Raw genomic sequence first — 27,483 nt, forward strand, 5'->3', positions numbered from 1 at the left:
GAAACCAGTGAATTGCTTCCTACGGACTGGGAGGGAGTTCCTTCCCCAAGCGAAGGAGTTCAAGTATCTTGGGATCTTGTTCACGTGTGATGGACTGTCGTTTCTCTTTACTCAGCTGATTGGTTCTTGCCATAATATGGATTCTAACAGATGTCAAATAGGACTGTCAACTGTGGACCAACCTGACTTCTGCACAACACAACTGATGGTTCCAACCCATTAAGAAGGAAAGAAATTCCACAAATTACGGTAACCTTAACAAGGCACACCTGTGAAGTGAAAACCATTTCAGGTGACTACCTCATGAAGCTCATGGAGAGAATGTCAAGAGTGTGCAAAGTAGGAATCAAAGGGTGGACATTTTGAAGAATCTAAAATATAAAACGTTTTGACTTATTTCACACTTTCTTGTTTACTACATAATTCCATATGTGTTCATTCATAGTTTTGATGCCTTCAGTGAGAATCTACAATGTAAATAGTCATGAAAAATTCTACCCATACACTCCGTTAGCATCGCACACACTCGAGCTAACACTTAAAAACACACACACAGGAAAAACACAACTTTGTTCTTTTGTTGCTCTCGGTTTATTTGGCAAATTATTCTCCCATTTTTTTTTATTTTGCAGTCTTTTTTCTTCTCATTTATTTACAATAGTAAAAATAAATCTTTCTCTTCAAGGTTTTACATTCGACATTTACAAGTGCAATGTGTAACATGTCCATCTTATAAAGTGCATTTTGTACTTTTTAATCGATCGTTTCACGACACAAACTTCGGAAGAGGAAATCAAAGAGAAAGCACAGTAGTAATAATGACAATAAAGTAAACAAAACATGATTCAAGGACACTGTATCAGGACATCACAGTATCGTTAGCCAATATCACCCTCGCCTCGAGGAGTTTAAAACAAGTGATGCTTGTGCACACGTGCTGCTTCTCATCCGACGATATCGATGCATAAAACAATGTTTTTCTATGAAGGCCATACTCGGTCCGATAGAAAATTAGCTCTGTAATGGTTTTGCTTTTGTTTGTTTTCTTTTTTGATTGACAATCTCTGCTTGGTTGTAGGTCACAAAGGGGAAACCTCTCCTGACTGACTTATTTACTGTAGGCACTCACCCCAAACCCTGCTTTTTAAAAAAAAACACTTTATGTAAATACTTGTGCTCACAAACAACAACAAAAAAAGAAGGAAGAGGAGACGGTATAAAAATAGAAAAGGAAGAGCAAAGGACACAAGGGCAAAATGAAAGTTAACAGGGACAGATGAAAAAGAAAAAGAAGAATTTTTATATATTTACCTCCTTTTCTTTTTTAATCTGCTTTCAGGGGAACTATTTTTAGACTGTGCCTGACCGACTAGCTGCTGCAGGCCGACGATAGCAAGATTTTTAGACGGAGAAAGAGGAGATCAGAAAGAGATGAAGGTGTCGAGGATAGAAAACGACCGACTAATGATGCGAAGAAGTGAGAGAATGATGCTGAAGGAGGGGGAAAAGGGAGAGAGAAGGGGGAATGTTTGAAACTGCGAAGAGGACAGTGTTTGAAAGGATGATGAGGAGGGAAAAAAGCGAGGAAGAGGAGGGGATGTCTTTGAAACGACCTGCTTCTCTTTTAGACACGACTCAGACAATATGACGTCACTGGAAACCTGACTCTGACGTACAACGCTGCTAACGTGCCGCCTCCGTCTCTGCAGACATTTTAGCTCTCTCAAGTGGCGATTAGTTTTTTTTTCTTGTTTGCTCAGTGTAGTGATCAATAACATCACAGTCTGTTTTTTTTCTTCTGTCTTTATCGCGTTGTTAGCTTTTATTTTTGTATACAGATCCACTGATTCGGACTCTGAAGACGTCGCCCTCCAATAAACGTGTATGCACACAAAAAAAATAAGACACTAGAAAGTCAAAGAAGTATGGCACTTTTTCAGCATGTCCCGACACAATAAACTTTTGTTTCCAGGAAGAACACAGAAGAAGAGGAAGAAACCCACTCACACTCACAACAGACTCACAGCAGCGGCCCATGTTCCTGTAACTCATGCCCCTGATGAACATTACAAAAATATACATTTCTGTACAGCGTTGCATAAGAAAAATAACACACACACATACTCACTTGTAACAGTAGTTTCTCTTTTTTCGTTTGTTTTTTTTTTCTTTAAAGTTGAATTATAGTCCTGTATAGCGGCTGACGAAACCATTCGGCGTGTGTTTGTGTTTACAGTGAGAGTTGGGTTGAGTTATGATTCATTACAATTGGCTATGATCCCGGGTGGACAACACACACAATCATTTACTCATACACACACACACACACACACACACACACACACACACACAGTGAGTGGTCACTCCACTCCTGCCCAGGAATGGTTGACTGAGTAGTGGCGTATTCACAGATGAGTGCTATTAATTGTTAAACAACCGCTTGATGGACATGCCAGATGGGACAAATGTGTAAAATTCACATCAGCTCAACAGTCAGTTTTATTTAGCTGCTGATTTGGTTGTTTGTTTCCCTTTTTGGGTTTTCCTGCAGAATTGGATCAAATAAACATTTTGAGTTTGTTTATTCTGATAAAATGCCACGTAGCTGACATTTGTACTGGCTGAAAATCAGCTAAGATGTTTTTATTTCTCATTTAGCTTGAATGTTTTTGTCCAAAACAGACTTCAGAAGTCACCAAATGACTGAACATAATGTGTATTTATGTGCAATTTCAAGTCTGGCATCAGATAATTTTCATGAAAATAGCTAAACTTGTTTTTTCCACTAGTTTCAGATGAATTTTAATTTGCAGGGAAAAAAACATGGGTGATGGAAACACCGTTGTTGAACACCCGATATCAGCTGAGATGCCAAAAATAATTACATCTTTTCACATTAAATAGAACTCGCTAAAGACTTTTCACAATTTTTCTCTAGTCAGAGCTTTTATAGCGCCACCTTCTGACCACACTGTGCAGCACAGTTTATTAGCTCCAAAGCTGCTCATGCAAATGAGCCTAATTTTATGACATTTGAAAGATTTACTTCAAACTTGCTTAATGAAAACATGGCTTTTTGGGTGTGAACCGCTGTCACTACCACATGCTAGCCAGCTAGCAACATGCTAATCCTACTTGGTCATGACAGTTTACGAAGTTTCTTTCTGTTTCCTGTTTACTGAGCTGTTTGCTTCATTAGTCGTTTTCTGGTCTGAATTGAACATAATTGTGTTCAGTAAAGACTTTTTAAGGTGGGTTAGCTGGTTAGCATGCTTCTTAGCTAGCTCGGTAACTCTCTATGAGTTAACACAAATTTGTCAAAGCTTATTTGTACATTTGACTTGTTTTTGAGAAACTTCTGTGAACTGTTCTTTCACTGTAAAGACGTTTATACTCCAAGAGGGCTGAAGAGTGGAAAATGCAAAGTAAAAAGGCTATGCTAGCTTCCTCCATTTTGGATTCTCTGGCCGCCTGTTCGACGACCAATTTTACACCTTCAAATGGAACATTTGTGGATTGTGATTACGACATGATATGCCGACTTCCAAGGCTTTTTTATTTTTGTAAATACCAGCAAATGTCTTGCAAACATGGAGCTTTTAGAAAACTTCTACTCAGGAGGTGTCTGTTAATTTGGACCACAGTCAACACCATTTGAAGGCAGCATTCAAGTGTCAAAATTCATCTCCATTCCCACCCTTTAACTGGAGTCAACAGCTTTTCAAACAATCAAGAGCTTATGATAAAAATGGCGACTAAATTTCTGACATTTTTCCATGTAATTCGTCACTGTGTGGCACATTCAAAGGCTTAAACAAACTACAAAATCAGACTTCTTTGTGATCCAATTCTACTTCATGATGCTAACAGCGGTTTAGTCACATTTTTAACTTACATCAAAGTGCAGATCTGACGTCTAAAGGAACTGTTTTGCACTGAACTGTACCGGATGTGATTTTAACCTCGATTTTTAATTGTTCTGCGTGTCCCATCTAGCATTTCCAAACACGTGACCAGGCAAGTCTCACACGTCATAGTGCATACAGGAGAACTGTGTGCCAATAGGATCCGCATCAGTTTCCCATCGTGAAATACGTCCAATTAACTCTCAGCGATCAATTACTTTCGCCCCGCTCGCACAGTGCTACAGTTCATGAAGCTTCTCGAAAGCAACAAATTCCATCCTGCTCATGTTTTGGAGCAATTGAAGGTATTTCACTTAATAATTGATGCAGGCGGTTTAGCATTAGGCAGTTCTATCAATGCAGTGATTGAGCAGCAGAGAGAGCGAGAGAGGTGGTCGAAGCGGCAACTTGTTGGATCCCGAAATCCTCAGAATTTACATTTAAATTCTACAACGACACGCTCGTTAAACATCTGCCATTTAGGCTTATTTTAGCGAGAGAGAACATTCAATTATATTGCAAGATTCCTGTGTGCAGTAAACCATCTATAAATGGAAATGGAGCATTTACTTCATATTTAGATTTGTCCTACTTCCATGATTCACTTCAGCTGAAATGCATTTTGGAAATTCCCAGTCAGGCAATATTAAATACAGTACGATATGCAATTTGTTGCTCTGAAATGTTTACGTTAAGCTATTCTGCAAATCCCTCCAAGCCGACCACTTCTCTTTTTCTCTCCATTGCTCGATTGTGGCTTTTTGTACACAGCAAAATACAGTTATTGCGAAGGAGTTTTTGTTCCAATAAGGCCAAAAAAACCCACAAATTAAAAAAAGAGAATCTGTCTTTTGAAAGAAAATCTCTGACAGAAACTGGTGTAGCTGTTGTTCTGCTAACAACTGCTGCAAAGACAACTGATTGTTTGCTCCTGCCAAGAAAAATAGAAAACACCTCTACTGTAGGTTGTAATTTACACTGTAGAAAAAAAAACAGGATCTTAGTACCTGCTTCTCCTGTGCGCCATTTTCAAAGTTTCATTGTGTTTGCTTTCGCCTACTGTTGTGATTTATTTGGTAGAAAGCATTGAATTTGGAAGTAACTCCCTATTATTTTTTTTTAATGTAGTCATATAGCTTCAAACTCTACAGCCCATAGAGTTTCCATAAACTATTTTCCCAAAGCCAGAACACCTCCTACACGTGTCCACAACCGCTAAAAAGTTTGGGTTCACCCAGACACAAAAACTCGTTTTTCAGAACATTCTGTGAACTGTTCTTTCATTGTAAAGATGTTTATACTCCAACAGAATGGGGTTGAGTTGTGGAAAATTCAAGATACACCAAATCTGCTAATGCAAACAAGCATAATTAACATTTTCCTTTTTGAATTTTTAAAGATTTGCTTCAAACTTGGTTAACAGCTACATGAAAACATGGCGTTTTGGGTGTGAACCGCTGTCGCTTCCACATGCTAGCCAGCTAGCAACATGCTAACGCTACTTGGTCATGATAGTTTGTGAAGCTTCTTTCTGTTTCCTGTTTACTGAGCTGTTTGCTTCATTTGTCATTTTCTGGTCTGAATTGAACATAACTGTGTTCAGTAAAGACTTTTTTGTAGGTGGATTAGCCGGTTAGCATGCTTCTTAGCTAGGTAACTAATCTAACCATGAGTTCACACAGATTAGTCAAAACTTATTTGTACATTTGACTCATTTTTCCGAACTTAAAGGACGTTTATACTCCAACAGAAGAGGGTTGAATAGTGGAAAATACAAGATACACAAAATCTGCTAATGCAAACAAGCAAAGTTTGCATTTTCCTTTAAAACATTGGAAAGATTTGCTTCAAACTTGCTTAACAACTCCGTTTTTTGTACCACAATGCAACATTGGAACACAGGAGTGATGGTTGCTGTAAATGTTCCTCTGTACCCCTATGCAGAGATTCCATTAAAAATCAGCTGTTTCCAGCTAGAATAGTCATTTATCACATTAACAATGTCTAGATTTCTGATTCATTTAATGTCATCGTCATTGAAAAAAATAAGGACATTTCTAAGTGACCCCAAACTTTTGAACGGTAGTGTATATTAGCCGGCAGCTTAGTCGCGGTAGCTCCCCGTGAGGTTGTTCAGAGTGAAATCTATCTCTGCAGATCATTTAAATGCAGATGGAGGTTGGCAATGAATCTCTGCAGTTCATCCTCACGCCGTACCGCTACGTCCTCTGTACATTAAGCCAACTCCCAGCGCCATTATTACGGAAACGTTGTTAACATTAGCTGGATTTAACTTACACGTTGCCCTTTCAGCAGGGAATAATGCCGTCCTGATTGGGTTTGCGGTGGACGTGACCCAGGGTTACGTTCAAGCGCCGTCTCGCTTGGCGTTTCTATTTCACGCCGCGTCACCTCAACGCTCTCATTTCTCATTAACCCGCCGAGCCGTCGGAGCGGCCACGGGGCACAGCGGCGATATTCTTCAGAGGGAGAGTGTGTCGAGGAAAATATCCAGCTACAGGCTGCAAGCGGGGAAATGAAAATGGAAGGAAGGCGAGCAACACAAACCAGAGGAACCTGTATTTTACAACCTCTTTGTAGATTTTAATTTCTCCTGAATGTGTTATGCATTCTACGGGACTAAGTGCAAGCACAGAAAATTTGCATTAATGCAATACAACTGCAAATATACTGTAGCCGATGAAAAATGAGCCATTCGGTATAGATCGAGCTAATGTAGAATCAATCGGGAAATGGAGCCAGAGTGCTGCCTCTAAATTTAGAGCCATGTGGCCTAAACAGAGTCATGCCGATGCAGATAAACACAGAAGGCTTGTTTTACACATGCATTGTTTACCACATGTTGTATTTGTTTTTTCTGTCCATAAGTTCTGCTGCTGGGATTCAAGCAAAGACAGCGTCATGGTCGCACTCAGGTAGACATTTAAAGACAGTCTGATTGTGATGGGAGTCGGTTTCCGTGCCTCAATTTAAGTAATTATCTTGAATCCAGCAAACTAACATGACAGTTGTTCCAAGTTAGGCATGAAAGTTCTGATTGATGATTCTCAAAGAAGGCAGGTCTCGATATTAGATGTTCTTTTTGTAGTTGCGATGAGGTAAAGCTTCCAGATTCCAGTAGGATCTGGAAGTGATTTCAGAATAAAAGCTGTACATTCCTGCATCTTCAATCACATTTTGGTGGAAACACATCTTTTTTCCGACCAATTTGTTTCATGCATTGCAAATATGTTTAACATTAACCTACGCTACCATTCAAAAGTTTGGGGTCATCCAGACAATTTCATGTTTTCCATGAAAACTCCCACTTTTATTCATGTGCTAACATAACTGCACAAGGGTTTTCTAATCATCAATGAGCCTTTCAACACCATTAGCTAACACAATGTAGCATTAGAACACAGGAGTGATGGTTGCTGGAAATGTTCCTCTGTACCTCTATGGAGATATTCCATTAAAAATCAGCTGTTTCCAGCTAGAATAGTCATTTACCACATTAACAATGTCTAGACTGGATTTCTGATTCATTTAATGTTATCTTAATTGAAAAAGAAAACTGCTTTTCTTTCAAAAATAAGGACATTTCTAAGTGACCCCAGACTTTTGAACAGTAGCCTATGTGTCAAAACACTTAATTAACAAAATCCACAACGTGAGTTGTTTTTAATGCAATTTAAGCAAGCCTTTAAAAAAAAGTTCAAAATTTGAACTGGTGACTGTTTTTTAGTTTGTTTTTTTATTCCAAAATGAGATGTCAAATCTAACTATTACTAAATTTGTTGATTCTAAGCACACCATGAATTCAAATAAACCAATTATTTGACATAAATTTCAAGCTTAATCAATTAGAGATGTCGTATTTTAAGTGTAGTTTTATGGTCTAATTTAATAAACATCTGTCTGCAAATGTTCTCAACACAAAGCACAATATTGACGAGTGGGATTTTAAGGTGACTTCCTGCTCAAATTGTCCTTTTATGTTTCTGTTTTGGGATGAAATCGTTTTATAGAATAATAATAATAATAATAATAATAATAATAATAATAATAATAAAAATATATTGGTTTTTTCTTTTTTTTCAAAAATAACATTTCTAAGTGACCCCAAATTTTTGAATGGTAGTGTATCTTTGCTGTTTGTTTTATTGCTTTTCAGTGAAACCAGCCATTTATTAAATGTGATGTGATCCTGAAAGTGGAGGAGAAGCTTTAAAAATCGGTCTGATTTTAACCCCAAATCATGCTAGCTGACCAGTTTTGGTGCCTAAACATCACCAAGCTTCGACCAAAACATCACATTTTCCTAAACATAGCTGTGTAGTTGCAGATTTTGGTGCAGAAACTTAACCCCTGGTGATGACTTAATTAGCCACCTTCAAGCTGGACGCCTTGTCTGCTACATTCTTTTGAAAATTCAAACGCGAATGCAGTTGAGCTGTACAAGAATATAGTTTTTTGGACATTTAGTCATATTAATGTTGTTTGTCTCTTAAAGGCAAAAAAAGTCAGAAATACCTTCAACCATCATGAGAAAGCAGCCAATTAGCACCGAATGGGTTGGAAGATGGTCCTTTAAAACCCCTCATCCCCTGTCGAGGCGGTGTAGAGAACAGCGTAGCCTACTTTCCGGCGCTCTCTCCCCCCTACAGCAGAGAGCATTCCCAGGGTAGCGGCGCTCTGCAGTGCCGCTGTCCTTGGAGCTGGATTCAGCTCCTCTCTGCTCCACAGTCGCAGCGCAGCGGCAGCCCGAGAAAAAAAAACAGCATTTTTCTCCGACGCAGAGCAGATTTGATTCCATCGCGCCAAGGACAACACATGCCCGCCTAAGAATGGAAATCCCTCTCTAGGTTTTTCGCAAACCCGCCGGGGTTATGTGTGCATTCGGAGTCTGCTAGATTAGATTTTGTTTGAGGGGGGATGGCATGCGATTAGCAGTTGTTTTTCCTTCGAATCGTGACATATTTTGCTGCGACTTCATGCAGTAATATTCTGTCTTTGACTGGCGTTGGGAAAAGTCAGAATGGGCTCATGAGTTACTTAATCTGCATCAGATCAAGGGAACATAGTTGTTAAAAATGTTTCAAGGGAGGATATTTTCTTTTTTAGAAACAGGAGAAGACTGCAAAGGTAGCTCACTGAGAATACTCAAGGTCATTCATTGTGTATATTTAGCTCGTTGTATTTTTATCCACACACCACTTAATTTCAAACACATCAGTGAAAACACAGACGGTATTTTAAGACTGCTTCACTCCTTCTGATTGCATAACCATGCAGTGCTGCCCAAGCTCAGGTCCTGTGGAGATTTAGTACACTTCTTTGTAAATCTCACCTTCACGTTTATGCTACTCTTGAGAAGTAGGCCTCACTTCTCGCATCGTGGAGGAGGTCGCAGGACACGCCCCCCTTCTGCAGTCCCCACAACCGCCACAAGGATACCTTCAGTCAGGCTTTTGCAGTTGGTTTCACGCCGCCTCCGTCGCTCTGTCCTCCACGCTACACATGATCTATGTTAGCTCTACCTTTTTATTGTTTTTTTTTTTGACCATGCACCGTCCTCTTCTGCCTCATCTGCCACTTTTCCTGTGGCCAGCCGAGCGTTCACCGTCAGCCCTCCAGCCCTGATATGAGGAGAGGAAAATCTCTTTCCTCAGCCGTGACCTTCAACCTTTCTCCTCGCTGGCTCTCGCTCCCGTCCCGTCCTCGCCCTCCTACAACCCCGACTCAGCGTCTAGCGTCGTGCCAAACAGACACCAACCGACCCTGCTACACATCACTGGAGGTCCTGGGTCTTAAGGAGAGGTTGGATGGGACGCACCCGCAGCAGGCCATCCACAGCGACTTCTGGATGTCCGGGTTTCGGAACGCATAGATGATGGGGTTGATCACAGAGCAGCAGGTGGCCGGGAGGACCGTAGCGTAGGTGTATATCACGGGGTAGCTAGAGTCGGCCACGATGGAGTACATGGCGAACGGCAGCCAGCACGCCCCGAAGGCACACAGGATGGCCGACAGTGTGGAGACGCCTTTGGTGGTGGAGATGGCCACAAACTGGTGCTGCACCGCGATCTGCTGCGCATGGCGGAAGGCGATCTTGCAGATTTGAAGGTAGAGCTGCATCATCAGGGCAAAGACCAGGAGGAAGGTGACGGCGAGCGCCACGGCGTTGTTTTTGGTGACGGGCCGGCAGATGCTGCACGTGGACTCGTCCCTCAAGCAGTTCCAGCCGAGCGCCGGCAGCAAGCCCAGCGTGAGGCACGACACCCAGATGAAGATCACCATCACGTAGGTGAAGGTGACAGTCCGTTCAGTGTGGTAGGTCAGGGCGTTGTACAGCGACAGGTACCGGTCCACCGTGATGGCGAGGATGTTGAGGACGGACGCTGAGAAGGCCGAGATGAGCAGTCCGACTGACAGCAAAGTCACAAACTCCACCGAGCTGTCGACCAAATAGGCGAAGACAAAGTTCAGGATGAGGCCCAGGCCGGCCAGGAGGTCCGCCACCGCCAGCGACCCGATCAAGATGAACATTGGAGCGCGGAGCGTCGGCGTGTAGAACAGCACGGCGATGACCAGGGCGTTCTCGCAGGAGATGAGCGTCCCGGTCACGCAGAGCGCAATGTCCCAGGGGCTGACTTCCTGGATGGCGACGGCTGTGGTCGCCGGCTGGAGGTCGGGGGTCAGAGTTCGAACCACCGGTTCCGAGGAGGAGTTGAAGGGATCCTCACCGAGGCTCCAGGAGGTGGAGGAGTCGAAGGGGTCGAGGGGAGAGGAGGAGTTGAGGCTGCCGCCGCCGCCACTCATGGCTGCAGCTGCCACCAACGAGAGAATCATAGCTGGAGAGACAAACAGGAAGGAGGGAGGTCAGGAAGTGATCCAAGATGGAGTGGAAGAAGGACGGAGATGAAGGAGGGAGGAATTAATCCGGTGGTGATCGAGGCTTGTCATGGAGAAGTCAGAAATGAGAAAAAATGGTGGTGGAGAGTGCAGGGGAATGAAATCCACAGAGAGGAAAAGGGAAATATCAGGTGAAATTCAGAAAAGATAACAAATAGGAATAAAGTAGAAATCAGAGAAGAAGTTTGTATGGAAAATGATGGAGAGAAGAGTGAAAGTGGAGCCGAGGAGGAGAGAGGAGGCTGGAACAAAAGAGGCAGCAGCGGAGAATGAAGATGTTATCAGCGTTCCCCTCTTTCTTTGACAAACGGCCAAACGAGACGTTTTTCTCATTCATTTATCCACCCGCCCGCCCATGCATTCATTCAGTCATTCATGAAAACAACCGTGCATTTGACCCTCCAGCACGCACGTCACCAGCAGCTCCCACGCACCTCCACACTGACAGGTAATTAGCGGCAGCACAACAGCAGGTGTGGACGCGCAAATACACGCACACACACACACATACACACATATGCAGGTATTCTGTAATTGACAGCAATATTGCTTCCATTTTGGCTTCAAGGCAACAAAGCGAGCAACCTGCACATGCACACACACACACGCACGCACAAAATAAACAACACAATCTAAACATCCGGTGAGGCTGAATCCAGGTGTTTTCCTACCGAACAGACGCCGCGCGTTCACTTCTGTCGCCGTCAAAACCATCACCGACCGATTCTATTTTTAGCGCGCCTCTAAAAATGGTGCATGACGTCCCGGGGCACGGCGGCGCGGCGCTGCTGTCCTGTTCACCGGCGGCGTGGAGGGGGCACGTGCGCGTGCGCGCATTCAGAAGCTTCGGATTCTGCTCCACACGTGCGCACCCGCAGACTGGAAAATTATAAATACATAAAGAAAAAAACCAATAACAAAAAAAATCTGGCACGAGGCTAATTTTAGCTCAGCGCACGCGGACCGGGCCGGCGGGGGCGCGCGCGCCAAAACGATGTGGAGCCTCCATTCACAAAAAACTGCCTCCTCACCCCCTCCCACCTGCACCCCCCGCCCCCTGATTTTTCATCTCTGCCCCCCCTCCTCCTCCTCCTTCCTTCCTTCCTCCTCCTCTCTTGCTTTCACGCACGCGCGCGCACACGCACTGACTGCAAACGGCCGAAGGAAGGTCACACCAGCACCGCAGCATCCCGCAGCAAATCCCGCATCCAAAACCCGCAGCAGCAGCGACTTCAACAATAAATCCACCGAAAGGTTTCATTGAGCTGCAGCAGTGCGGTCCTGAGAGGGGGAGGAGGGGAGGAGAGAGGGGGGAGAAAGAAAGTGGGATGGAGGGGAGGCAAAAAAAGAATCAAATTACCAGCTCCGTGTCTTCTTCTTCCCCCCCTGAAGGAAACCAGGATCCGGTCTGGTCCTCGGTTATCTCAGGTGTTCTTCTCGGAGGGCTTCCCCCCCTCACTCGCTCTCTCTCTCTCTCTCTCTCGTTTCTTCCCCTCTTCTTTTTTTTCCTCCCCTCTAAGTCAGCGGCGCGCGCTATATTCCTCGGTTGGCATGGTTATTAGCCCTCTGTCGGCGGCTCCGTCCTCGCGCTGCAGCATCCTCGGCCCCTGATTGGCCCGCGCGTGTCATTCTCCCCCTCTGACGTCAGAAGTCTCCGCTCCCCCTCCGGTCGCCGTCATCGGTCGGCGTGTGTGAATCACGGAGGGGAGAGGAACGGACTTCACCTTCAGCGGAGCAACTTTATCTGCTTTATGTAATACTATTTTTAATTAGATTTATTTTCACTATTTTTGCAATTTATCTCCCCTCCACTTCACATTTTGAACAGATAAACTATTCCCTGCACCCATTAAAGCGTATTTTCTATCAGGGTTTCCAGGTCCATGGAAACCCTGATAGAAAATATGCTTTGATGGGTGCAGGGACCCCAGGACCAATCAAAGCACAGTATTCTATTGTGGTTTACGGTCCGTGTCAGCTTGTGGTCTGCAGCCAGTCAGACCAGCTCTACAGCAGCAGCAGGACGGCGGTTATGCAACCTCGCAGCACTGCTGGGTATCCCACTGCATTACTCACACATGCGCACGTGCACACCGGCCGGTCCCATATGTGTCACCCATGCATGAAGCCTTGCATGTGGCAGACCAGCAGCTTTGTTAAAGGCAGCACTGTGAGCTTTGCATCATCTGTGGCCTCAATTTAAAGAAAGTAAAATAAAAATGCACAGGCTGACTTCTCCGTTTTATTAAGTAAGAGGAGTTTGTTGGGTTTCCTCGAGGTTTAAACGAGCCTGCAGCCACTGTAATAGTACATTTTAATTTCTTATGCTCCAGTAACATGAGAAAGACTGATGTTGCAACTAAGATGCTCATTAGTGTGGTTTAATTAGTTGTTTAATAACCAGAGACAACATAAGGGGCCAGACACACCACTTGTGATGCAGTGTCAATAAAATTGCGTAATGAAAGTATATATGTGGGGAGAAATGCTATCCAAATGTTATTTTGGGTTTAAGTCACTAAACTTCTTGAGTGTTTTAAAAAAAAAAAAAAAAAATTAATCAAGGTTGCAAGTAATGATTATTCCTTTGTTGGATCATTCAGTTGATTATTTTCTCGATTAATTAATTGTTTTGTCTTTTAAGTGTGTTGTTTTGTCCACAAGGGTTCTTTCCCTCTCATAGAGAAGAAAAGAACCCTTAACCCTTTACAACGCTGGAATCAGAAAATATTGACATATTCAGACCAATTAATCGATTAGCAGAATAGTTTGTGATCATTTTAGGAGCTGACAACTAGATGACTCTTTCCACATTCATTTAGACAGGAGTCTGCTCTTGCTAGCCTGAAATACCTGCCAGAAGGTTGACTGCAGAGTGATGAGTTTCACCCATGAGGACTTCAACGTGTCAAAAATGCATCTACCACTATGAAAAATGACCGCATAATTAAGTAGCTTGTGGTAATTAAAGCCAGTTTAAATTATGACACAGTATCACACATCAACTATATATATATATATATATATATATATATATATATATATATATATATATATATATATATATATATATATATATATATATATATGTTTAGGAATATAGTATGGATATTGTATTTCCACCTTCCACAGTGTCTATAAACCAAAAATGAGTGCGATTGTAAATTTATGACTGAACACATATCAAAATATTGTTTTTAAGCAGATGTGTGGTTCTAAGTGTTGTTTTTTTTTCAGTGCACCTATATAATTCCCTTTCCAGCCATCGTTTTAATCCCTTAAAACCCATCTCTGTGTGTCAAAGTTGCATTTGTAGGAGTTTTTACCCCAGAAAATATATCTGTCCTGCTTTAAAAATGACTGATTTGTAGTTCATATTTAGGGCACTGGTGCACGGTTTTACTTACATCTCATGTCGTGACGTAGTGTGATCTGATGCGACTCATAGCGGGGAAAAATGTACAAAAAGTACCAGAATGGCAGCCTGTAATATTGAAGTGATTCAGCAAAAAGTGCTCAAAACCAATTCTGGATAAGGATATATAAAGCATCATTCTGACAGTCGACAGAATTGGTTCTTGAGGTTTGTTACCTATGAAATTCTTGAAGTCTGAAACTGTGGTTTGGAGACTGTTGGTGGTAAAATGCAGGTTGAGGCGGAAGTGCTCAACCATGGCTTCGATTGCTTATTGACCCTATTGTTTTGTTTCTCGTGAACATGTTAATTTGTAAAAAAAAATACGTATTTTTACAAAAGAGGTTCTTTTAAGACAGCAGAAAATTCTTTGTTTTTGTTAGTTTTAAACAGTCATGTGGTAGCTGGTTAGAGGTTTGCAAGCATTTACTTTTTTTTTGCAAAATGAAATGCAGATTAGCCTCTCATACATAGACTGACGTGAAAAATATTTGCCCCCTTTCAGTTATCTTCTGTTTTTGCATATTTGTCACATGCAAATGTTTCAGATCATCAAACCAATTTTAATATTAGATGAAAATAATCCAAGGTGAGGATGATTTCATTTATTGAAGGTAAAATACCATCCAGTCCATCTTGCCCAGTGTGAAAAAGTAATTGCCCCCTTCGCTAAGGGGGCAGATGACCAAATTCATTCATCAGTTGGGTTCAGTTTCTCCATCCACACTCACATATGATTACTGCCAGGCTTGTTGAACCTAAACATCACTAAATAGAACCTGTCTTCATTGTGAAGTAGCTAAAGGCTCTGAAAAAGCAGCACATGATGCCACGTTCTAAAGAGATTCAAGAACAGATGAGGAACAAAGTCATTGACATTCATCAGTCTGGAGGGTTCCAAAGTCATTGCTGAGGCTCTGGGACTCCAGAGAACCACAGTGAGAGACATTATCCACAAATGGAGAAACATGGAACAGTGGAGAACCTTCCCAGGAGTGGACCAACCACCAACATTTCTCCAAGAGCATCAACATCTAATCCAGGAGGTCACAGAAGAACCCAGAGGAACATCTAAAGATCTGCAGACCATCACAATGTCTCATCCAGGATACTAATCTACTAATAAATCATCATTTAAAAACTGCATTTTGTGTTTTGTGGGCTTTCTCTGTCTAATATTACATAAATATAAATAGTTTGTTGATCTGAAACATGTAAATGTGAGACATATGCAAAAATAGAAGATTTTTGTAGGGGAGCAAATAGTTCTCCACAGCTCTCTATGTTAATACAGATTTTTTTATGTATGTGTGGTGAAAAGGATCGCTTTTTTTATTGAGTGTTTTAATTCTGTAATAACCAAATTTCAAGCTAGATCGTTACCGGATATTTAAACTTTTGAATCCTGATGATGACCTGTGGTGTTGGTACTTGAAGCTTTAATTAGACCCCCCCCCCCCTTCTTTAGCTGTAATGTTGCAGGTTTCTTTCCCCCCACTGAGCGTGACATCGGCTGGCATGCCGTGACCCACCTCCTTCTTCGCGTGAATAAAGCCGCATATTCCTCTCTACACTCGGCCTCTCTCACTCTTTTTTATCTTCAAGCTCCATTACATCATCACACCTTTAGTGCAGGAAACTCCTGAGTCGACCCATGCTCTCTGCTCTCCGCCAACCTTTCACTTTGTCTCGTTTTCTTTCTTTCAGCTCAGCTCCTCAGCTCGCCTCACATCTTCTCATCTGCTGTATTCCCTGTTAAGCCCACAAGCCAGAGGATAAATGGAATAGGAAAGAAGCTGTTGGTTTCTTTTGATGCACTCAGTCACTCCTACTCCCTCCAGTTAAAGCATCTTGCCCTCCTTTTTTTTTCTTTCGTGGACGGCGTTGTGCATGAATCACCAAACATGATTTGAATACAGATGAAATGCGTGCGTGTGTGTGTGTGTGTGTGTGTGTTTTCATTGACGCCCTCTCCATGTCCGACTTCATTCATCTTTCCAGCAAAGCACCATGGGTAATTGTGAGCCGTTACATCATCTTTCGCTGTTTTGATATGCTTTGTAGCAGAAGGCTGGTCCGTCTCCATCCGACTCCAGTCCTGCGACGTGCTCACATATACAGTGATGACAAAGCATGCCAAAGTCAAACTGTATTACATCACGGATGTAAACGAGGCTCCGCTCTGTTCCTCCTCCAGTCCTCGTCTCCTTCGGGATGAAAGTCACAGGAGGACAGACGATGGAGGAGATTGGGTTGTGTAACATGTTCATATTTAGGGCACTGGTGCACGGTTTTACTTACATCTCATGTCGTGACGTAGTGTGATCTGAAATCGACTCGTAGCGGGGAAAAATGTGCAAAAAGTACCAGAATTGGGAATATGTGGGCTATGATGGTGCTTTAAAAACCACGATAAGGCTTGTGCTGGAATAAATCTCCATGCACGCATTAGCTGGAAACATCTCAGCACTGAAAGTGGATGACTAATACCACTCCCACCTATTGACTCCCCCTTCCTCCCCCATCACATTCACATACACCTCACATACCTGCACTCATGAAACAGCCTCTGGGTTTCCCTTAAGCCTGATGCTTAAAGAAAAATCCACCTAATAACTCATATTTACTGATGCGTGCTGCAGGACTGAAGCGTTCTCTTAAGCGAGACTTCTCTCAGTGAAATCGGATCTGCTTGAGAGTGGAAAGAAGTTTGGCATTAATAGGAGTCATTAAGCGGAAATGTAAACTATGCAGCAAAAGTCACAAGTTTGGACACATCTGCTCAAGACTGTTTCTTTACTTTTACTATTTTCTACAGAACAATCCTGAAGACGTCAGCTCGAAACAACACATTTTTTCGTGACATAAACGGCAAACTAAACCAAAATATTCTGCTATGCAAAAGTATTTGCCCCCTACAGAAATCTTCTCGCACTTCAATGTTGTAGATCATTCAATTAATATTTGTATTTGTTGAATGTTAGAGATAACCCACAAAATGCTATTTTTAAATGATGATTTACTGAAAACTGATACAACCCCTGTGAAAAAGTAAATGCCCCTCTCAACTAGGGTTGTCACGATTTCAATTTTTTGAGCCACGATTATTGTGGAAGGAAATATTGCGATTTTACGATTATTCACGATTATCGACATTATGAAAGAAAAAAACCCAGTGTTTGTATTTAAATAAACTCTTTAATAATACTTAAACTTTGAAACATTTACTGTTCTTATAAAATAAAATAAATTGTTCCAACACGTCTTTGTAGTAAATAAAAGTGCAAATTGCATTACAAAACAGTCATTAACTTGAGGAACTTAAAGGCTTCTTTAGCTGCCATCATTAAAACAAAAGTTAGTGAGTAAATTCTAGTAAGTTCTAGTGAAGTGCCTCTTTGAGACTTTTATGTATTATGGAATGTTGCAATTTAATGTATGGTTGATAACGTAGTGTTTACTTTGTAAATCAAACAAAACAAAAAGACATAAAAAGAATACATTTAAAGATTCTAAAAACACTTCATTTTAAGCTTTAAATATCCTCCACAATTTTAGACAATATAACTACAGAAAAAAGGATAAATGGGAGTCTTATTTATTTTTACTAAAATGTTTATATGAACAATTCACCACTAATTTTACAACAATTAATCAAAACACCCGGATCATTTCCCAGGGAAAACTCTAGAGTCTGACAGGAGGTCCAGGCAGACAGACAGCCTCCCTGTCCTGGAGGTTACTGTCTCCTCCACTACCACTGTCAGCGGGCAGCGGGGCTTCCCGGACCACACTCCCTGCTGAGGGGACCGGGCCGACAGCATCTTCGGAGGAGGGCACGGGCTTCCGGAGCCAAAACAACCGGCGGGTCAGGAGCTCCGGTTCCCTCCTGCGCTCCCATTCCCCACCCGCCGCGGCCCGCCGCCTTCCCCTCGCCTGCGGACGCAGGAAAGCAGCCCGGCTGCGACGGGCGGGGAACGGGAGCGCAGGAGGTAACCGGAGCTCCCGACCCGCCGGTTGTTTTGGCTCCGGGAGGAAACTCGGGGCGCGGGGGGTCCTCGGGGCGGCCCGGCCACCGGACCGCTGACTTCGGAACCGACAGTTACCGCGCGTGCGGCAGACAGTCCCATCTTGGCAACCTCATTGCGCACAGCGGCCACAATATTGGGGACACTTCGAGTAAAGAATCTGTCATAACTGATCATATAATTATCTGTGTGTGTGTGTGCGCCACGCGTGCGCACGCGTGGCGGGCCGGAAACCCAGAAATTATTTTTTCTTTCTGTGCGACCTGGTACGGGCCGCAGACCGGTGGTTGGGGATCACTGCTGTAGTGTTGCCTACACACGTGCATTAGGCCTACGTCATTGCCCCCCCCCCTTATTTTTGAAACTTGTGGAAAAAGTTGTTAGAAGCGCTGCGCTGGTTGGCACTAACGCGGTGTTTGCTTTACTTTTTTTTATTGGGAAATGATGATTTTTCCTTGACTTGGACATACAGCGATGGATGATTGTCACGAAGATGCTGTATCATGTTGGTTGTATTCGCGCCTTTTGCTGCAACTTTGCGACGGCAGGCTTTGCACGTGGGGTGCCCATCCACGAAAACCTCACCTTTAGCATCTTTTGGATACCCAAAGTGATCCCATACTGCTGATTTGAGTCGCTTTTTGGGAGGATGCAAGTCCGGAGGAGCACCCCCGTCAGCCATCCTCAATTTAGCGGTGAGTGAATTCAGTGATGCCGATTAGACAGGAGCGCGTGCACAGGCCAAGGAGCCACTCTCTCTCCACTCTCCACTCAGCGCAGCTCACGCTTCTTGCATTGCACCTCTCGCGAGGCTTTTCTACGGATAATCGTGGTTGTGAAAAATGTGATGAATATCTATTTATAATCGTGGTTATTGTAAAACCGGTTAACCTTGACAACCCTACTCTCAACCTAGTACCTGGTTGGTCTCTTGGCAGCATCAACTGCAGTTAAATGTTTGTTTCAGCTTGTGATCAGTCTTTTCCATCACCATGTAGGAATTCTGCTCCACTCTTCTCTGTAGAATATATTTAATTCAGTCACATTAGATGGTTTTACATCATAAACTGTCCTTTTAAAGTCTTGTCACAGAATCTCAATTAGATTCAAGTCCAGACTTTGACTCCGGGACCTTCATTTAGTTCTTTTTGATCCACTCAGAGGTGGACTTGCTTGTGGTCTTTGGGTCTTTGTTTTGTTGTATAAACCATTAGTGTTGAGCTTTAGGTCATGAACTGATGGTGGATGTTCTCCAGGAGGATTTTCTGATAGCAGAATTCATCACTGTTCAGTGATGACAAGTTGTCTCGGCTGCAGAGGAGATGTTCATTTGCGTTACCGGGTTCAGAAACCACAAATTAACAGCACCTCAGGTTCGAATCCACATCAGTGCTTCCCAGCAGCAGGCACACGAAAAACAATAGTTTTTGATTGCTTAAGGGGGTTGAAATGACTCATGTTGACTTCGGCAGCCATGTCAGTAAGTGCATATAAAGAATGTGGTGGTATTGTCATCAATGTCAAACCCTTTAGGTAGATTGAAACTCATCATTCTGGTTACCTAGAAAACAAAAAAGAAGCTCGTTGATGTAAAAGAGTCTGTTTAAACCCAAACCAGGATCTTTTCCTTAAATCCAAACAAGCAGTTTTGTTGCCCAAGCTTAACAAAAACATATGATAATTAGAAAAATCGGAATTCAACTCCATGTAAAAGCTATGGTTTCATACATGACTAAAACCCTTTCTTGTATTGTGACACTGCTATGCCCATCTCCTATGAATGCAGACTTTGTTGGCATGCTGCAGCATTGAATGTTGGGAGAAGTTGTGATTCTGGCTTTGGACATTTGACCAGTGGAGATGTGAAGAATCCAAATGTGAGAGTTTTGGTTTCAGTCACAGAGAAGGTGGAAGAACTGTTGAGTGTTTTTGTTGGTGTCACTGTTTGACTTGTATATCCTTTTAAAGGCAACACGTAACAAGAGTGGCTGCCACAGCTTCCTGTAGCAACACACCATCACATCTAGTTTAAGCTTAGGGGGACCATTATTCATTCTTCAACCGGACTGTGAACCTAAACACACCTTGAGGGTCTTTAATGGCTGTTTGATAATCATCAGTCACTTACCTAAACCCAATTGAGGTGGTTTGGGATGAATTAAACTACAGTCAACCACTGCTAAATGTGTGTCTGAACTTTTTCTGGAAAAGAGAATAACAAGTATGCCAAAAAAGCAGCATTTTTGCTTTGTTTACACTTTTTTCATTAGCGTCCTGTATGAATCCCAATGAGTCAATTCCTGATTTCGATGTCCTATGTATTGTTCTAAATTGTAGGTGTGCCACTGTCCTCAATACTGAATAATAATAAACTGTTTAATGTCTAAATTCAGTGTAAAACTGCTGCATCACTGGCCCAGATTTGATGAACCGGAGCGATGACGTATCGTGACGTGCTGATGGGCTCCGACATCATTCGCAGGCGTCAGTGTTTTTTCCACATTTCCTCTTGTTTCACTACAACTGAGGTCTTACAGAGCTGCACTCGAGATTGAATCACAGGCTGAATCACCAGTGGCACTGTAGTTCTTTTCCCAAAGCAGGGGAATGCATGCATTATTCAGTGCACTGCTGTAGGATTAAGAGGAGGACACCGGCTTTTCAGACCCACCAAATCCCTGCAGCACTGTCAGGATGTGTGATTCGGTAGTTAGCAGTGGCTCCAGGGAGCCATAAGTCTGCTTTGATTAAAGGTCTCAGTGAAAGGTCAAGAGGGAGAGGGAGGCTGAAAGAGAGCAAGAGAGCAAATTGATGGACTACAGAGAGCCTTTGGTTGATGGAAATGTAAATGTCCCTCTTCAGTGACAAAGCGAAACTTGAAATGAGTTGGTGCGCTGTTGTGATGATGAGCTGGACTGACTGTGTGCTAAAATGCAACAAAGAATCATTTTCTTACAATTCAGAGATGTTTGTGAAGTGTTGTTTGTTCAACACAAACAGCGTGAAGAGATGTTGTAGTCAGCTAACACCAGCTCTGTTTTTGTTGTATTGTTTACCTCTGACTAACAGGGAATTAACTTCTTTGTATTGTTTCCCTCCACACTTTGTCCTTTTTCCTTTTTGTCACTTTATGATGAAGTGGGTCTTCAAAGCACTTGTCTTTGGCTTCGGTTGACATCTTGAGACTCATTTTACAGCAGATAAACAACAGATAGTCGATGTTAGTGACTAGCTGATCAACATAGTGGAGCAGCTAAACAGTCATTTATCTTTGTCAGGAGGCGGTGGAGACCAAAATAAAGCTAGAAGAAGACTGAGCATTGGACTGGACATTTTCAACATATGTCAAAAATGTGGGATGTTCAACTTGTTGTGAATTTGTCTTCCCAAGTGACCTTAAATTGGTCACCTTGTTGCCAGTGAAGCTATTTTATCTCTTAAAGACGTCCCAATCAAGGTTCTTTGCTTCGATACCATTTTGCTAGATATAATACACGCTTCAAGTATTTTGGAGTAGCTGTAGTACCTGGTTGTACCACCACTTACTATATTGATCAGGGGAGGTGGTCACCCAGACTACAGGCAGTTCATGTTGACAAGCAGAAAGTGATGTGGGTGTTTAGTTAAAAGAAAAATAAGCTATCTAAAAAGCCACTATGACAAAATCTTAGTGACTTAAAGTATTATGGAGTAGCTGTAGTACCTGGTTGTACCACCAGGTACTGTATTGAGCAGAGGACATGATCACTTAGACAACAGGCAGTTCATGTTCAGAGTATTGTGGGAATTTAGCTTAAAAAATAGTTAGCTAAAATGCCTTTTGTAACTCTTAATGACCTCCAACAAGTTAATTTAACTCACGTTTAAGCCCATTTTACTAGTGGCAGTTAAGTTTTAAAACATCAAACAAAGAGTAGATACAGGGTTTTTTTTCTCTTTTTTTGGTTATCTGTACTTTAATTAATCTTCTGTACTGATTTAAAACATTGGTTAAACTACTGACAGCAACTGTGTCATGGTGTGTTTCTTCTGTTGTACAATTGTAATGGTGGCCAACCAGAAGGATTTTTCATGAACATGATTTAATTTATTACATCAGTTGCAGATAGTGAGAAGAAAAATGCACCTAATTATGAGAAATGTCACATTATAGTTGCCTCAGCGTTGGTTAAAACTGCCCTTTACTGTATAGCGGCTCAGTGACGTGGCATCAATAGAGGCAGTAATGTTATTCTTGTTTTTATGTCTGTTCTCTGCACCTTCTAGTAGTCTTGATGCTGTAATAATAGAAAAAACAGAAATTAAGTTATGGAAATGTATGCATGAATTCTTGTGTTGTGGGGATATAAATCTCTGAAATTTGTCCCTACGTTGAAGTGGTTAGATGCTTGTAGTGTTTGTGTTTATGTTTGTCCAGTAGTTCATATTTAGCGCAGTGTGTTCTTTTAAAATAATGCCTTTAACTACATCAAATAAAGCTGTCAGTGCATCATAATGGACAAAATATATCTACTTTACTGAAACAGCTGCTCAGGAAATGAGTGTGAAATTAGCTTTTTTTGCAGCTTTGAGCCTGCAAAGACCAAAAACAACCAACACTTTGTTGTCCTTTTAGCATTAATAAGAAAAAGAGGAAAAATAGAGGGAAAAAATCAGAAAAGAGGCTGCTGATTGACAAACAAGGGATGTTTTCTTCTTTACGGCAGTTTGCAGTCCATAGAGAAATTCCAGGGGTCATGAAGTTCCACTGTTGATAGTGCAGTGTCGGATCCATGTGCATGAACATTGCATTAGTGGAAGAAGTACTTTAATACTTTGCCAAACAGTGTAAAAATACTGTTACATATCAAATATTTGCACTGAAAAATCATAGTAAGGTTTAGTATTTACAATAAAAATGTCCTTTTTAAAAGCAAATGTACTCATAGCAGTCAAATTTATGTAACTTCTTCCAATTATACATGTTCTTACTTATTATGTCAAGATCACGATCCTGTTGCATCATTGTGTACGCAGCGTTTTACTTTAGCACTAGCTTTAGCTTAGCTACTTATCTTGGTAGTTTTGTACAGTGGCTCTCAAACTAGCATTCGACTCCCTCCAGAGGGGTTGTAAGGTGATTTATGGAAGAGACAGAAGAACAAACTAAGGTCCAAAACAGAAATCAGGTTAAATTTTCTTCTATTTCTTAGTTTTTTGACAAATATTGCATCTTTTCTGTGTTCTGTCCCAATTTGTGGCCTCATCTGAGGAGACAACAGATGATTTTCATATTTTAGCTTTTTTTCCCCCACCAGCTACTTATTCCCATTCGTCCCTCAGTCACAGCCCTCCGGTTTCTGGCCGAGGTCCTCTGGACAGTCACCAGGTGTCACAGTGACCAGATGCTGTAAGTCTTGTCTAGGCCGCTCGGTCAGCAGATGGCCTCTCACCTCTTGACACATGTTGTTCATGTCACTGCTGGAGTCTCGCTGCTAAACTCAGGACTTTTTTCCCGTCCTGTCTGCTTTTATTGCGTTATAACCTGAATTATTTTGATAATTTTTCAATTTTAATTATAAAACCTGCTCACTCCAGCTGGCTAATAGTGATCATTAGTGTGTATTTTTGATTTAATTGCAGTCACAAGGTGTCAGAAAAGCTTCATTTTTGTTTCTCAAACCACATTAAATCCTCTTTAATGACATATTCTGTGCCAAAGCTGGATCAACCACTAATAGGTGAAGTCAATATCACTGATCTTCTGTTATCTGTTGGGAAAGCTCAAGTTCTGGCATTCATGTGGATGTCACTTTGACACATACAGCCCACCCAGATAGCAATCTGAACCCACCTATAGGACCCAGAAAACCCACTTCCAATATCCATATTACCAGTAAGAGGAACCTACATTATCTTAGGTAGATGGTTTTAATGTAGTGTACAAATTAATCTGATCCAGTGTGATTTAAATCATGCAGTTTGACATGTTTTTACACCACCTAAAACATTGCATCTGAGAAGATCTGACAGAAAATGACTCACAAACTACAGTCTTGGAAGTCTAGTGAACAAAAAAGAGGCATCTACCATTAAAAATGTCTGACAAATCTCAGTTTAATTCCTGACAACGCATAGAAAATTGTGCTATCTGGTATAAAGAATTTGATTCTAAACACATATAGTAATAGCAATAAATCAGCACATGCAGTCAAAATCCCAAGGAAGTTCAATTTGTTGTCACAGAAGTCAAAGAAGTACAGTGTTTTTTTCCTTAAGATCGCCTGCTCTGTTTCCTCTTTAATGAATGAATTCACCCTGAAATTGAGCAAATTTTAAGGCAAGTATTGCCATCATTATTGTATCAGAATCTCAATCAAGTTTCTTTGCTCCAGTACCATTTTGCTAGATGTAAATGTTTAAAGTATTATGGAGTAGCTATAGTACTGTGTTGAGCAAAGGAGGTGTTCACCCACAATACTGGGAGTTCATGTTGGCAAACAGAGCATTGTGGAGGTTTAGCTTGAAAGGGGAAAAAAAGCTAGCTAAAAAGCCACCATGACAAAGTATTTTGTGACGCTAAATGACTTCCGACTATTTCATTTATCTCACGTTTAAGGCCAGTTCACTAGGAGCAGTTAACTTTTACAACATAAGCAGTCAAAATCCCTAAGATATTCAATTTGCAGCGTTCTTGTCTTGAAGATTACCTGCTGTATTTCCTCTTTCGAGAAGGAATTCACCCTGAAATTGTACAGATTTCGAGGCAAGCATTGCCGTTATTATTGTGTCAGAGTCCCAATCAAGTTTCTTTGCTCCGATACCATTTTGCTAGATGTAATACATGTTTAAAGTATTATGCAGTAGCTGTAGTACCTGGTTGTCTCTTACTGTTTGAAGTATGAATGAAGTACTGAGCAGAGGACATGATCACATAGACAACAGGTAGTTAATGTTCAGAGCTTTGTGGGAGTTAAGCAGAAAACAAAACAAAAAAATTGTGATTTCCTGTTATTACTGCACTTCATTTAACTCACGTTTCAGCCCTTGTCATTAGTGGCAGTTACGGTTTAAAACAGAAGCAGTCAAAAATCCCAAAGATGTTTGATTTGTTGTCACAGAAGACAAAGAAGTACAGCGTTCTTTCTTTCAGATCGCCTGCTCTATTTCCTCTTACAAGAGTGAATTCACCCTGAAGTTGTCCAGACTTTAAGGCGAGTGTTACCATTATTATTGTATCACTTAGAATCCTGATCAAGTTTCTGTGCTCCTATACCATTTTGATTGATGTAATACATGTTCAAAGTATTGTAATTTAGCCGTAGTACTGTTGCTGTTGCATTGAGTAGAGGAGGTGGTCACTCAGACATTGGGTAGTTCATGTTGTCAAAAGAGCCATTGTGGGGGTTTAGCTAAAAAGAAAAAAAAAAAGCTAGCAAAAAAGCCACAAAGACTTTTGTGACTCTTGATGATCTCCAACCATTTAATTTAACTCACTTTTCAGCCCATTTCACTAGTGGCAGTTATGTCTTAAAACACAAGCAGTCAAAACCCCAAAGATGTTCAATTTCCAGCGTTCTTTTCTTTAAGATCGCCTGCTCTATTTCCTCTCTCGAGAATCAGTTCACCCTGAAATTGTACAGATTTTAAGGCGAGCGTTGCCATTATTTCTGCAGCGCCTGGAGGAGGAACTGCTTATTCTATGCTGTGATTCATTAATGTATAATGTCACAGCACAGCTGGAGGGAAGGACGAGGAGAACAACACCACACATGACGACAATAGGCTGGAAAATGTAAGAACATATTTCAGTATTGTCTGTGGCTGAGGGTGGTACTAAAGTATATGCACAGGTGTCAGGCGTCGCACTGAGGGGCTTCCTAAGGGGAACTAAACCCTGAAGACCAACCAGCACCAGAGGGCGGTCGCCATAAATACACACCGCGGCCTTTAGTCCACGCGTAGCCTCGTTTTGTCGTGGGATTTAATTGTGTGATGTCAGAACGAGGTCAGTGAGCAGGAACAAGGAAATCACGCCAAGCCCAGTGGTGTAGTGAATGTATACATGCAGCGTACACACACACACACACACACACACACACACACACACACACACACACACACACACACGGTGATGTCGTCTTGCCTGGAGGTCCTACTATTCCAGTCACTTCCTATTGAGACGTGTTGCAGCATCCAATGTGTGTGCGGCCCCCGTTGTGAGTGATGTGTCTGAAGGAGTTTCCTGCAGAGCGCTGCAGTGGTGTTTTGTCGCCAGCAGAGAAACCATGCGATGTGTGTATGTGTGTTATAGTGCATGTGTGTGTGTGTGACAGACAGACAGTGTGAAATGCTGACAGAAGGTGGGAAGCAAAGACTGAGATATAAGACTGAGTTATTGAGAGGAAAATTGCTCCCGGGGGAAAAAAGATTACAAGAAAAACAGACGGGAAAGAACAAAAGGCGACAGAGTGACCGTAAAGAGAAATAAATAAAGGATGAGGGAGGCATCATGCAATCATGTCCCGGTGAAAATGCTATAAAGTTGATATAATCCCTATAAATAAAAGTGGAGACCACCTCGAGGCTCACAAAGATGTGTTCTGCTGCATCCTAACTGCCAGAATATTACCAGGATAAACAGAGCAAGGAGCAGCTCCAGTACTTCTTACTGCACTGAATGTACCAGAGTAATACTGTACATTTCCGGGAAGTAGCCACAAATATTAAATTGGCCTTGTGGAAATTTTGAATGAACACATCCAACTTCATCCAACATTTATTCTCCTCCAGCTTAAGCACATCTCATGCACAGAGGATGTGGGAATAGATAATTAGAAACAACATTAGTGGTGAAAATAACTCTTGACCTCAGAATTTTTAAAATTTGATCAGTTCTTTGTTTAAGGTTTGAATTTAGGTGAAAATCATAATCAGTTTTTAGTGGTTTGTAGGAAACACAATGCAACTTCACTGCAAGTCCACTAAGTGAGGAGGTCGGGGTTGATGGGTAGTTGATACAGGAGATTATAAAACAGTGTTATTATGAGAAATAAATTGTAAAATTTCAGGTTTTTATCTTTAAGGTTTGCCAAAAAAAATGCCAAAAAACATCATATGTGTAGGTTTATGTAAGAGTTTTTCATCTGGAGTAACGTAGGAAGTCAGGTTACGTCATCATTGAGCGATAAAGTCCACCAAGTGAGGAGGTCAGGGTTGATGGATGGTTGATTCAGGA

General features: G+C 41.8%; 1 protein-coding gene across 2 annotated transcripts; it reads right to left on the minus strand.

Moving 5' to 3' along the window:
• Positions 1-568: 568 nt before the first annotated feature.
• Positions 569-12,570, minus strand: gpr185b (G protein-coupled receptor 185 b). 2 transcript variants are annotated; one of them, XM_023261547.3, is made up of 2 exons: positions 12,184-12,570; positions 569-10,762 (listed from the first exon to the last, which is right to left on the minus strand). In XM_023261547.3, the coding sequence occupies exon 2, from the start codon at positions 10,758-10,760 to the stop codon at positions 9,693-9,695; it is 1,068 nt and encodes a 355-aa protein (XP_023117315.1). In that variant the 5' UTR covers positions 10,761-10,762; positions 12,184-12,570; the 3' UTR covers positions 569-9,692. The 2 variants fall into 2 exon arrangements, with proteins under 2 accessions (XP_023117315.1, XP_023117313.1); XM_023261545.3 differs by lacking the exon at positions 12,184-12,570 and adding an exon at positions 11,495-11,832.
• Positions 12,571-27,483: the final 14,913 nt, after the last annotated feature.

Source organism: Amphiprion ocellaris, chromosome 23, assembly GCF_022539595.1.
Source record: "Amphiprion ocellaris isolate individual 3 ecotype Okinawa chromosome 23, ASM2253959v1, whole genome shotgun sequence".
In the NCBI taxonomy this organism is placed as follows: domain Eukaryota; kingdom Metazoa; phylum Chordata; class Actinopteri; family Pomacentridae; genus Amphiprion; species Amphiprion ocellaris.